Raw genomic sequence first — 12,311 nt, 5'->3', positions numbered from 1 at the left:
ATTAAGTACGTTTGGAAATTAGACATTCAAACAATAAACATAAGGAGCCTTTGTGCATGTCGCATATAGTTCATATCAGAAAAGGAACCCTTAAATTTACAGTTACCAGTAAACAGCTAAGATACCAGTAAAACAGCTGAGTACCTCACTTGATGATTTTAATAGTGTGCTAACTTACTGCATTACTAATGAAGATGTTGACAGATAGTTACTTGTATTTATCTAGGAAAATGACTCGCCACTGTGTTGCTGAACTTATTTTCTCAAATGGTAGTTAAATGTTTACATCAACAAAATAAATATTTGGGGAAAATATGTACATCTGGTTTACTCCTCTAGTTTGTGTTGATTAATAACCCAGCCTGAAATCAAGACTTATCTTAACTTGTTCTCATTTCAGCTTTGGATAGATCACAATCCAAGAAAGATGGAGGTTTTAAAAATAATTGGAGCTTTGATCATGCAGAAGAAAGTGAAGGAGATGCAGAGAAAGAGTAAGGATGCTTTTATCTAGGCTATTGAAAGTATAAGTGTCTATTTACAAATAAATATTCTTTTGTAATTTATTAATAAGAAACATTATAATATCTTTAAAATGTTAGTGATTAAAAGAATTATTTGGAAGTAGTGATTATTTTAACTAGTTTTACAATATAGAAAGTGTATTATAATGTAAATTTCATTGTCAATGTGGGGTTCACGACATAGAGCACAGTACACTTCACAAGTGTCGCGACTGTCTTTAGAGCTCCTGTAGAAGTCTAAGGAACACAAACAAGAAATGCATTACATGTAAGCTAAGGAAATGGAAAGTAGAGTTTCAGCTTCCTATAGTGGTGCTGTTTTTCAGTACATCACAGTTATGATTAAGGTATTTACAAAATTGTAGGCCAACAGAAAGTTAAAAAATTGTAGGGTTTTTCTCCTTTGTGATTATCTCAAATGGTAGAGTTAAGGCTGTTTGTGTTCCCTGATCATTTATTTATTTTTACTTAATATGTCTGGATTTTTCCTAAAAAATAATAACAATCAAAAAGTATAATGTGTGTAGTTAGAATAAATCCTCTGTCCTTGTAACATTTTATTGTTACTTGTATGCTTTCTCGTTCTTAAAGTATTTAATGAATTGTTAACAGAACAAGTTTCTTGTGTGAAGAATGCGTGTTAGGTTTATTTGTTGTTTTTCGACATTTGAAGTTTAAAACTAAGTGTAAAAAGCCAGAGTTTCATCATAAGGAGGAACTGAATCCCGTGGTTAAGTACAAAAATAATTCTTACGTGGGTCTCTAGCTTGACCTCTAATAGTCTCAAGAGACCACCATGGAGTAGCACTGTTGTAGGTAATACCCTGCAAAGTACTGTGTGCAGAAGGGAGTTAAGAAAGTGGATACTTGGGCTGCAGCAGCAGGCTGTACTGTAGTCTTAAAATAAATAAATAAATAAGAAGTGAGTTCAGTGAAGTGTGAGTTAAAACATTAAGAACTTTTGTCAAACCAGAACTGCATCAAAAGTTAAGACCAATTTTTAAATGGCTCTCACACTAGGAACACTTTAGTTTTATAAAATCAAACATGATTTTTTTTCCTTAGCAATTTTACATCCATTTCTAGTGCACAGTAATATGTTTTAAGTGTGATGGTAGTACATACAACAACATTTGCATTTTACCTGTCTTCAGAAATAAGTAACTCACATTTGTAAGTGTACCAGTTCTTTCCTCTAATCATTTACTGCTGTTTTCCATCTGTCTACAGCTGATACTGACTTAAGAGCACAGAATGAGATACATACAGAGAAAGATGTTTTCTTATTTTAAAAAAAGCCTTCTGAAAAACTGTTTATGGAACATATGTTTTATATAATGATAACTGATTTTAAGATGGTATTTCTGAATGATTTTTCATTCCTTTAAAATATTCTGTGTGATAAAACAGTTTTCCCATATCCAGCATCAAAATTCTATTAATCACATCAGTAGTTCTTCTTTATATCTGTGAATTATGCAAAGCCTTATCTGGAAGTATAAATAAAAGAGTAGCTGAAAATTGATTTTAACTAAAGATCTTGCATTTTTTTGCTTATCCATACTCCGATAAGCAAACTTCAAGCAACTCTACTCCCTCCACCCCCCATGGCTATAAATTTTAAGCTGCTCAAGTGTATACTTCTGGTAACACTTGTTTGTGTTTTGTTGGCATTATAAGCTTCACATTGAACACTTTTAATTTTGCTTTTCTGATTGATACAGTTCTGAATACCTTCCACCCTTAACAGAGCCATTTCAAATAGTAGCAACTTCAGTTCATACAACTGTCCCAGTATAAAACTTTGTTCTCTTTCCACCACGATTCTGAGCATACTATGCAATAAGTATGTGTTCTTGGGATTCTTTTAATGCCGCTTTTATTATGCTATGCTGATATTTACTAGCAATGCTTTTAACTTACTGCATATCTATGTGGAAAAAGCTGTAAATCTGAAGCAAGAAGAAGCTGGATGCATCTCCTGCTTGTTGTTGAGGCACTGGCATTTTAGTGTCTGACCTTATCAGAGTTTTTTGCACTGTTAATGACAGACGCACAAAAAGCTGGTTTTGGACCGGCCCAAGAACAACATTCCAACACTTAAAGGATTGGCTGTATTCTTAAATTACACGTGTGAGATCTGTGCCAATGCTGTTGGTTAATACTGGATGCCTGCTTTGACTGTCTTTCATCAGTCAGATGAACGCAAAATACGTGGCTAATGGCTTTCTACCAAAGCACTTTTTGAAACAGGTAGAATATTTTAAGACTGTGCCATTTAGCTTATTTGGAGTGTGTCATCATGGTAAGGTGTCAAGTAATGGACTCATTATAAAGAAATTTTATAAATTGAAGAAGATTTGGAAAAATAGCACAATCATCCCAGCATAATATATACATTTCAAAATGCTGCTAGAGATGATATTTGGTATGAAACTGTTGTTACAGAAATTCAAGGTGGAAATTGGCAAGTATCTTATTGTGAAGTAAATGCTTGCAGTTAATTTTCAGTCCACCTGAAAGAATAAAGTACCACTTCTGATGACTTACTAGATTTGATCTAGTTAGAGTATCAGTCAAGATGATGGCAGGTGACTTGAGACTTCTCTTGCTTTGCACTTGGAAATTGCACAGAAGGAGAGGAACCTTTATGTGGGGGGGGGGGAAGACCAGGCTATCAGTCTAACACAGTGAAGTCTGTGTGTCTGTGTAGACCATCAAAGAACAAATGATAGAAGTGATGTGTATCTTAACGTAGTAGGATGCATGGAAGGATTTTGTTTGCACTATGGTATCCTTTCTGAGCTAACGTTTTCTTTAATTTAAAACAAATACATTTTTTTCAAACTTATTTAGGAGAATGAGCTACTACTTCCCTTGTATTCCTGACTGAAAAAGCAATGATAATTCTTTTTATTCCTGTTTATTTTCTTTTTCCAATACTTTTTTCCTTTTAATTCATTTTCTCAAAAAATATATAGATATTTTTGTGTGCCTTTTTTAACCCTGTTAGTAAGGCATCTAATCCCTTGAAGTAGTGAAGAACTTCCTGGTCAGAGCTCCCATTAAGTTTAGTGGGTTTAGTTAATGTTACTTTTAATGGTGTGGCATCCCGCATGAGTTAGATAATATTGTTTCTCTTGTGCCTCTGATAATCAGGACTTCTTAAATGTGTTGCCTACCACCAACGTGATTTTAAACTGTGGGATGTATACAGTGTGCTATAAGGGAAAATATGCCAGCCTTTTGTTTACATACGTAAGAGTTTTCAGAGAGAGATTCCAGTTCTGTTTGCAACGTGACTTGATCAGTTGTATCTGTGCAAACAAAACTGCGGGCAGTGGCTATTCTAGCAGAAGGTCCTGCTGCTGTCTAGGCTGGAGGAGTGGGGCTCACAAGAAGCTCATCGAGTTCAACAAGAAGTGCAAAAAGGAACAACCGCAGGCACCAGGATGTGCTGCGGGCCACCCAGCTGGAAAGCAGCGTGGCAGAACAGGACCTGGGCATCCTGGTGGACGCCAACTTGAACATGAGCCAGCTATGTGCCCTTGCTGCAAAGAAGTCTGATGGTGTCCTGGGCTTCAATAGGCAGTGTGTTGCCAGCAGGTCAAGGGAGGTGGGCTTTCCCCTATACTCAGCACTCGTGAGACCACATGTAGAGTGCTGTGTCTGGTTCTGGATACCCCTGTACAAAAGAGACATGGACATACTGGAGACAGTCAAGTGAAAGGTCATGAAGATGAGGAAGGGTCTCAAGCATCTCTCTGGTGAAGAGAGGCTGAGAGAGCTGGCACTGGTCAGCCTAGAGAAGAGGCTCAGGGAGGATCTCAACAATGTATATAAATCCCTGAGGAGGGGGTGCAGAGAGGATGGAACCAAGCTCCTTTCAGTGGTCCCCAGTGCCAGGACAGTGGACACACATTGAAACACAGGAGGTTCCCTCTGAACATCTGGAAGCACTTCTTCACTGTGAGGGTGGTAACAGAGTACTGGCACAGGCCACCCAAATTGGTTTTGGAGTCCCGTTTGTAATTCACTCTGTTTACCTAAATTACTTTACTAAACTTAAGAAAAAATAGAATTAAGGCATGAATTTTGTTTATCATAAAATTTTAACAGGAGTATAGATAAGTTAGAAATGATTGTTCTAATGTAAAAATACAGATCTGTGGTTCCCTATTCAAAAAGAGATAAAGTGTGAAGGCATATAGTCTCCTCACAGCAGAACACTGAGCTTTCATTTCAGTAGCATTAAAATGTTACTGTCAGAGTGTGGTATTTTTTTTTCCTATGTCTGTATAAATTGCATCTTTTAAGCAGGCAAGTGTAAGCATGTGATGCATGAGCAAATAGACATTACTCAGTTGCTATGTATTCTGCTTGCTGAAAAAACAGCCTTTCTGGTACTGATGCATGTACTTTGCATTCCTTAAAATCTAAAAATACTGGTTCTTTGAAAACATCCAATTCCAAATATTTTTCTAGTCATGTCATCTTAGTTGCATCATAAGAGTTATTCTTGTTCGGTCTGATTTAGGGATTTTTTTCAGTCTGTTACCTTCTATTCTCCACACCCACACTCATTGCTGTAATGGTTGCAGTATTGTGGCATCCTAAAGCCATTGAACCAGCATGTATTGAAAATGGTCCTGGTTTTTATACAGTCTGGAGCTAAAAAGGAAATAATACACAGGGGCAAAGTGGGTTGGTTAGGTTTACACAGAAGGTAAGTAGCAGGAGCTGCAGTACTGTATCTATTCAGGAGCCTGAGAACTTCTGAAATTGCTAAACCCATTGTCTTCTGATGAAGGGTTGAGAAAGCTCAGTGAACCTCCCTTGAAAGAATAATCTGTCCTGAAAGATAGTTAAAACAGCATCACATTATTTTAAAATTGTCATGTTCATGGATATCGATACAAAAGTACATCTCTCCTATGCTTTTGACATACTGTAATTGAAAATTAATGAGGCTAATGATCTACTACACCATTCTTATTACTATTATGTACCTAGAATTGTTGCAGTCTGTAAATGAAAGGAAAATACATTTCACTAGCTGTTGGCTTTCACATCATTCTTCCTTTATCAAAACAAGCTGTGTGCACATTCTATCCTCCTGAAGTTTCAGGGTCTTCAGTTAGCACCCTGTGAGTCAAGATTTTTTTTCTTTTACTTTATTTGATATAAGGACACCTGTATTTCACAGGTTAGAGGAAATACATTTTAACATGAAGGGAATCCTGCTCATGGAAGAAGTTTTCAGGAAATAAGGGGGTAGGAAAGTACTGAGTGGTTACCTTTTATAGAAAGAGTCATTATGTACATTGTAGTCAGAACATTGTACGTGCAGCTAAAAATGTTTCTCCCTTCCCCTCCATCACTGTTTCTCACTGCTGTGACAAGCTACAGCTTTGCCTGGGACCCCGTGGTATGACTGAAGCTATTCTTACATAATTTCTGCCTGAATGATCTTAACTAAGAACCACCCAAACCATGAAATAGCAAGTTGGCTAAAGGTTGTATTGTTTCGTCACAGCCAAGAGAGAAGTAACCTTACCAGGGATGTTGTTGAACAGGTTGCTTCAACTGGAAGCAAGAATGTTAGCCTATTCTAGCTGCTATCAGAATGAAATGTATACTTGTGTCGTTAATTTAAATCCTTAAGATTTATTGAAAAGAGTACATTTTCATGGTACTGTGGGTTGTTGGTTCTTCTGTTTGTTTTTGTTATGTTCTGTGTTACAGCAGTTGAAGATTACAGATACAGGAGTACTAAAGAAACACATTTTAGTGAACACTTGAGTCAAACTAAATGTGCTATTTTTAGGAAGACATGTTTTGGCAGTAATGGCTATGTGATAATACTTTGTTACACAAATTCTCCTCCCAAAGCGTTTTGAATTTTGCAGTTTTAAACCATATACTTCAATTCATGAACAAAGTGGTAGTATATTTTATAGTTAAATACTTCATTTAATTTATGCATAGGGTTATATAGAGTTATTTATGATGTTAGTACCACTGCCACAACTGTATTGAACGTTCAATAATACCCCGTGTTAATAATGTCCTTTTAATTGAGCTTCTCCTGAAATAGTTGGATGTAGTCTTCAAGTTGAGGTTTGCTTAATATATCCTAAGCACTGACTAACTAAGTTTATTGCCCACTTTAATGTTTCTGATGATTTGGGCACATGCGTTTATATGTAAAAAGGGGAGGGAAAAAAACCATTTATGTTCAAAATGTTTTGTTTATGCTCTGTTGCATTACGTGTCTGCCTTTCTCTTCCATACCTATCATCTAGTGAGGCAAATCTGCTCAGCATAGATGACAGTGATGGGCCCTTCAGTCCCAATGAAGATAGGAAGGTAAGTACTCATCTCATGGTGAAAATGGGTCTTTTTAAAGCTTTTAGAATTATGTTGGACAGTCCTCTGCACAGTACTGAAAATTAAAATTTGTGCTGATTTAGCTACATATAACACTGAACTTGCTTATCTGGGTACCCTTAATGTCTGTTTACTCCTAGAGATCTTGTTGGTTTGTATAGTATTCTGGAAATACCAGCATGAATATCTACTAAGTTTAGACAATTATCATTAATGGGTTTACATTATTTTAATTTGAAAATGTTAATAATTAAATCCCATGATGTTTACTATCACATTCCCAATTTTGTGTGCATGTGTATGTATATATAGGCAAAGTGCGTGTTTATTTTTTGAAGTATACCAAAATAGTTTACTACTACAGAGATGCTTCATAATGCTTTGAAAGTATGACTATTTTGCTTATCAAGGAATCCTACTGAATAAGAGTGTATTTTACTGCATTAATAGAAAAGAAACGATTTGAGAAATTAGATTCGATTTTATTTTACATTTCTTGTATCTGTATGGCAGATCCAAATTTGAGGATGATTGTATGGGACACTTCTATGTTTGTGAGGTGTTACCACACATTGGAATGGCAAAAAAGTCATATTATCTGTTTATTCCTTTTCATTTTGCCCAAAAGATGACATTCCTGTTATTCTGCATTTAAAAGGTGACATATCTGTGTCTAAAAGGTAGATAAGACTTTGATGTCAGCGTACTAGTTATGAAGCAGGTTAGCTTTGCCATGTATATTTTTTAATGTTGTTGCTCTTCTGAGAGGCATAAAGCTGTTTCATATGTAACAACATTTACAAAATAGTCTGCTTGGAGAGAAGAAATTGGAGGGCTTCTGATACACTACAGAGTTCTGATCTCCTGGAAAAAAAAATCACATTATACAGGAGAACTCTCAAACTATTGTTAATCAGATGTGATCTTGTAATCTTGTTTGTACATTGGGTATTACAAAAGTTTCTAGGAGCTTTTAGGAGGACTTCTGTTGAAATGGGCTTTTGGATAGATTTTTACATAAAATTCTGTACAAGCGCAGTGTGAAAATGAAGCCAAAGTAGTATTTATGTAGATATTCTATAATTCATTTTTTCCTTTTAACTTGGATGTAAGTATTGTAATGCATGTGAATTCTCTTGTTACAGTCACTTCGTTGTCGGCCTGGAGCTGTCGGCAGCAGTGGTGATTCCATAAAAACATACGCGAGGCGAGGCAAAGCTCCAAACTTGAGACTTCTTAAAGGGAATGCAATTGGCCTCAACATGATGGGAAATAGCAAGAAACTGAGGTACTGCCTTCGGTTTTACATTTACTTACCTATTTAATGATTGATAAAAAGCAGTGGTAAATGAGCACAATTGATAGTATGGTTGCATTACCTGCTGTGTGTTTAAGGAAGCTACACTGTGCTGCACTTCTGAGCAAAGACAGAAGACTAGATTAAGGTATTAATTCTTCCAAAGTCTTATTAAACCACGTCAGTAAAATACCAGAAGATTAAAATAAAATATTACAATAAATTGAGAGCTTTTGCTTTTGTACTTGTCAGTGTTGTCTGCATGACCTATTGTTTCTTCTGTGGAGTGCTAATAGGTAGAAGAATATTTCTATTGACTCCATCAAAAATTTCTACCTTTCCATGATTGTGAATTGTCAAAGCTATCTTAGGATCCATTTTCTAGTTTCCTTACTGCAAGATCTCATTTGATTTAGGAGTCACTGACTACTCCTTTAAAGAGTTCATCAAAAAAACATACTCCTAGATGGTGGTTTGAGATTATTACTTGTATTTAAAGCTGACAGGAACAGTGTTTAAACATTCAGTGCTGCACTTCCTTGTTACTACTGTCCCTATCTTGTAACAGACTGATCTCTTAATTTAGTATATGTGAAAAAGTGATACATTCATGTAACTTTCTGTGAGAATTTGATACTGCTGAAGTATTACTCTGTTTGGATACTTCTGCAGGAATGAAAAGATCTCTAGGTAGTTTGCTATAGTTCGCCTATTCATCAGATACCTAACCTATACAGAGCTGTATGAGTAGATCGTTGTTGGTTTGTGGGACTGTCTTATCACAGAGTTGCTGCAGAAAAAATCCTAGAAACATTTTGTGATACGTGTCCTCCCCTGCTCTTCTGATCCTTGAGTCTAATAGACAGGAAACAAATCCAGAATTACAAGTCTGAACTGATCCTGCAGCTTGATACAGAGGAATGAACAGATTAGGTCAAAATAAGGACTCTTCTTGTCTCCGTGCTGTAACTGTAGTCTGTTAATCACATATGTTAATATATCTTGTTAAATTTGAAAACCTAGATGGCACTTTTCCCAGTATCTTAACTAATTGTGTGTGCTAGGCATCTCTTTAATTTGGTTCTTCTATAGCTTGTGGATGGATTTGACTGTTTTGTTCTCCTGGAGAAACTGCTCGTGGCTTTGGCAGGTGTACAGATCTGAGGGTGAAGAACTGGCTGGGTGGCTGGGCTCAAACTGTCATAGTGAATGGAATTCAGTCCGGTTGGCAGCTGGTCACCAGAGGTGTTCCCTAGGGCTCAGTATTGGGACCAGTTTTAACATTTTTATCAGTGATGTGAATGAGGGGATCAAGTGCACCCTCAGTGAGTTCACAGGTGATACCAACTTAAGTGGGACTGCTAATCTGTAGGTTCTGTAGAGGGATCTGCACAGGCTAGATCAGTGGGCCACGTCCAGTCGCATGACATCCAACAAGGCTAAGTGCTCAGTCCTTCATGTGGGTCATGACAACCCCATGAAGTGGTATTTGCTCCGTCTTAATAGTAAAAAAAGCTTCCACATGCACATTGTACTTTGTTGTTTGAGTATACCTAATCACTTAGAATATGATTCCTGTAGTCCGGAAACTAGAATTTTCTTCTATCTGGCCATGAGATTTGTAATGAAATCCAACCATACTATTTAATTTTTCTACCTTTTCTATTCAAGCAGTCATACTTAACTGTGTGTATGTGTATTTTTCTTCAGTTGCAGAAAGGTGTGTGGGTTTTATTTTAAGGTATATCGTTGCAGAGGTTTTTTGAGACAATCTAAGCATTTAGTTCAGACATTCTGTTACTTGGATTGGAACTGCTTTCCATTGACAAATGCTGCCTTATAAGCCTAAGACATAGTATGATTTATAAGTAAACTAAAACGAAATTAAATCTGTTGCATGTGCTTTACCTTAGTGAAAGGTCACGTCTCCTTTGAAAACAAGCATCCACCTTCTCTCTAGTACTGTGCTGCATGCTGAATTTAAATGGGAAATAGAAGTGTTCACCTTCTTAATAAATAGTTGTTAATGAAGGAGTTCATTGGGGAAGAATGGATGGGAGGAGGCCACTGTGACCTCTGTGAACAGTTGGCTTTTGATTAAAAAATGTACTAATGATTATTTACTTAGTCCTTTTTGGTGTTTGTACACTAAATTTGCTTGGAAACATGATTATGCTATAAGTGGTTATCTTGATTTAGTGCCTTAACTGTGATAGTATCGCCTCTTTCCTAATACACATATCACAACAAAATCCCCAAATAAATAAAGGTTTGTGATCCAGCCACTGTCTGTAGTGAGAAGTGGTAGTGTGTTAGTTCTGAGATGTTGTATGACAGGTACTTGCTAATATCTTTTCAATATTTGAATTGCTGGACTAAAGAAATTTTTGAAGATTGATCACACAATTAAGCTGCTAGATGAAGTTAGAGAAGATCAGAGTTTATATTCCTGAGCTTCTAGGTACATTGTGATTTGTATCACAAAGTTGAAGTTTTTCAACCTCATCTGCAGATTAGGGTTTGAAAGCTTTTCATATTGGTGGATTTCATTAAGCTTTCTGAGCTTGACTCAAATTAGTATTACTACCCTGCCGTATTCCCTAAAATCCAGGAAATAAGAGAAAAAAGCTACTCAATGAATAGCAGAATTAACCTAGTCTATAAATGCAAACTGTGTTTCTGTAATGTCATGCTTTCATTGCTTCTAGATCCATTCTTTTTGCCCAATGCAGGATTCTTCTCTGCCTGGCCTTTCTAATTTGCAGTGTTCAGAAGTTATTGGGATCAACAAATTTAATGTGAAAGTGTAAACATATTTTCTTCAGAGCCTAGACTCTAATCGGGTGGTTTCTGAGATAATGCTAGGGAGATATATATTGCCATTTTAAATTCCTTGGGAGTTCTAGAGCATTTGCTATTTGGAGGAACTTTGACAAATTTTAGTGCTTTATATTAATTTTCTTTTGCAAGGTGAAACTTGCAAAGCCAGTTTTAGTGTGGAGGTGCCCATATTGCAACTTTATGATTAAATTTTCTGGGGATTCTGCCTGCACTGGGTATGTTCTATTTGAAGACTGGGATTATAGAGCAGATTGTAGTCTACAGCTGTCCTACTTGGAAGGATATCTGATGCCATATGAAACGTTTAAGTGTGCCATCTAGAACAGTCTGCTTTGACTCAAATCTAATCACCCAGCAGGCTGTGATACTCTATTCCAGCACCTATGGGAGCTTCTCACTTGAGTGTGAGGCACAAAGCAGAAGCACAGCTTAACAGTTTTTTGTGCTACGGAGGCACAAGACTTAAAGTTTCCAAATCATGATAGTTTGGCAAAGCTCAGATTCAACAAATAAAATCATGAAACATGAAATAGGTATGTTTCTAGACTTGCTTGCTTGTTTTAAAACTCTGTAAGTCCTTAGCATTTGAGAAGAAATTCCTGCACTCTGCTTGTGTTTTCTTGTCTGGTATCTTTCACAGAGAGAGCCTGGAGAGAAACTGGAAGCCAGAGAGGATTTGCAAGACACTCAAGTATTTAAAACAAGTAGCTGTCAGCTTTTTATTTCTCAGGGGAACACATTAAACAGAAGGTTGACTATAAATTAGTCTAGATGATGACTGACCAGCTGGAGTTGCGTAGTCTTGACTTGGAAGCATGTGGGATGAGTGTTTGTGTTTACTTTTGTGATGTTGGTGGTTGGAATGTGAGGCCGGTAGCTTCATTTATGGGAAGTTGAACTGTTAAGTCGGAGCATAAATGATGTTTCTAAGCTTCACGTTCTAAAGGAAGGTGTTTTACCATTTGGTTGGCTTTGATGGGTGTTGTTCTGTTATGCTATAATCAGAAATGCTCTGAAAGTTTCTAATCTTGATTTGTGATATTTGATACAAGTCTCACAAAAGGGTAAGCTGAAAAGAAAATTAAAAAACAAAACACAATCAAAATAGCCATTTTCTCACCCTCATCTTTTGGGGATGTATAAAGGAAGGATTAGGAATTGATGTGCAGCTTTGGTGGGGATTCTGGGACTTCAGATCTTTCTTGTTGTTCATCCCAGGACAAATGGAGGGAATGGAAATTCTGCTGAATAGTATTTCC

General features: G+C 36.6%; 1 protein-coding gene across 6 annotated transcripts in view; it reads left to right on the top strand.

Moving 5' to 3' along the window:
• Positions 1 to 12,311, top strand: part of SENP6 (SUMO specific peptidase 6) — a 92,466-nt gene that overhangs the window by 30,724 nt on the left and 49,431 nt on the right. For 4 of the 6 annotated variants that reach the window (XM_038176186.2, XM_072036263.1, XM_072036262.1 and 1 more), the window contains exons 2-4: positions 401 to 494; positions 6,830 to 6,893; positions 8,060 to 8,202. The exons of 1 other annotated variant lie outside the window; for it this stretch is intronic. In XM_038176186.2, coding sequence (XP_038032114.2) covers positions 401 to 494; positions 6,830 to 6,893; positions 8,060 to 8,202 — 301 coding nt within the window. The remainder of the gene's footprint in view (positions 1 to 400; positions 495 to 6,829; positions 6,894 to 8,059; positions 8,203 to 12,311) is intronic. One more of the 6 variants, XM_038176187.2, reaches the window with a different exon arrangement.

The sequence above is a fragment of the Anas platyrhynchos genome, chromosome 3, assembly GCF_047663525.1.
Source record: "Anas platyrhynchos isolate ZD024472 breed Pekin duck chromosome 3, IASCAAS_PekinDuck_T2T, whole genome shotgun sequence".
Taxonomy (NCBI): Eukaryota; Metazoa; Chordata; class Aves; order Anseriformes; family Anatidae; genus Anas; species Anas platyrhynchos.
The sequence above is the reverse complement of the archived record's forward strand: the minus strand, read 5'-3'. Positions and strand labels throughout refer to the sequence as shown.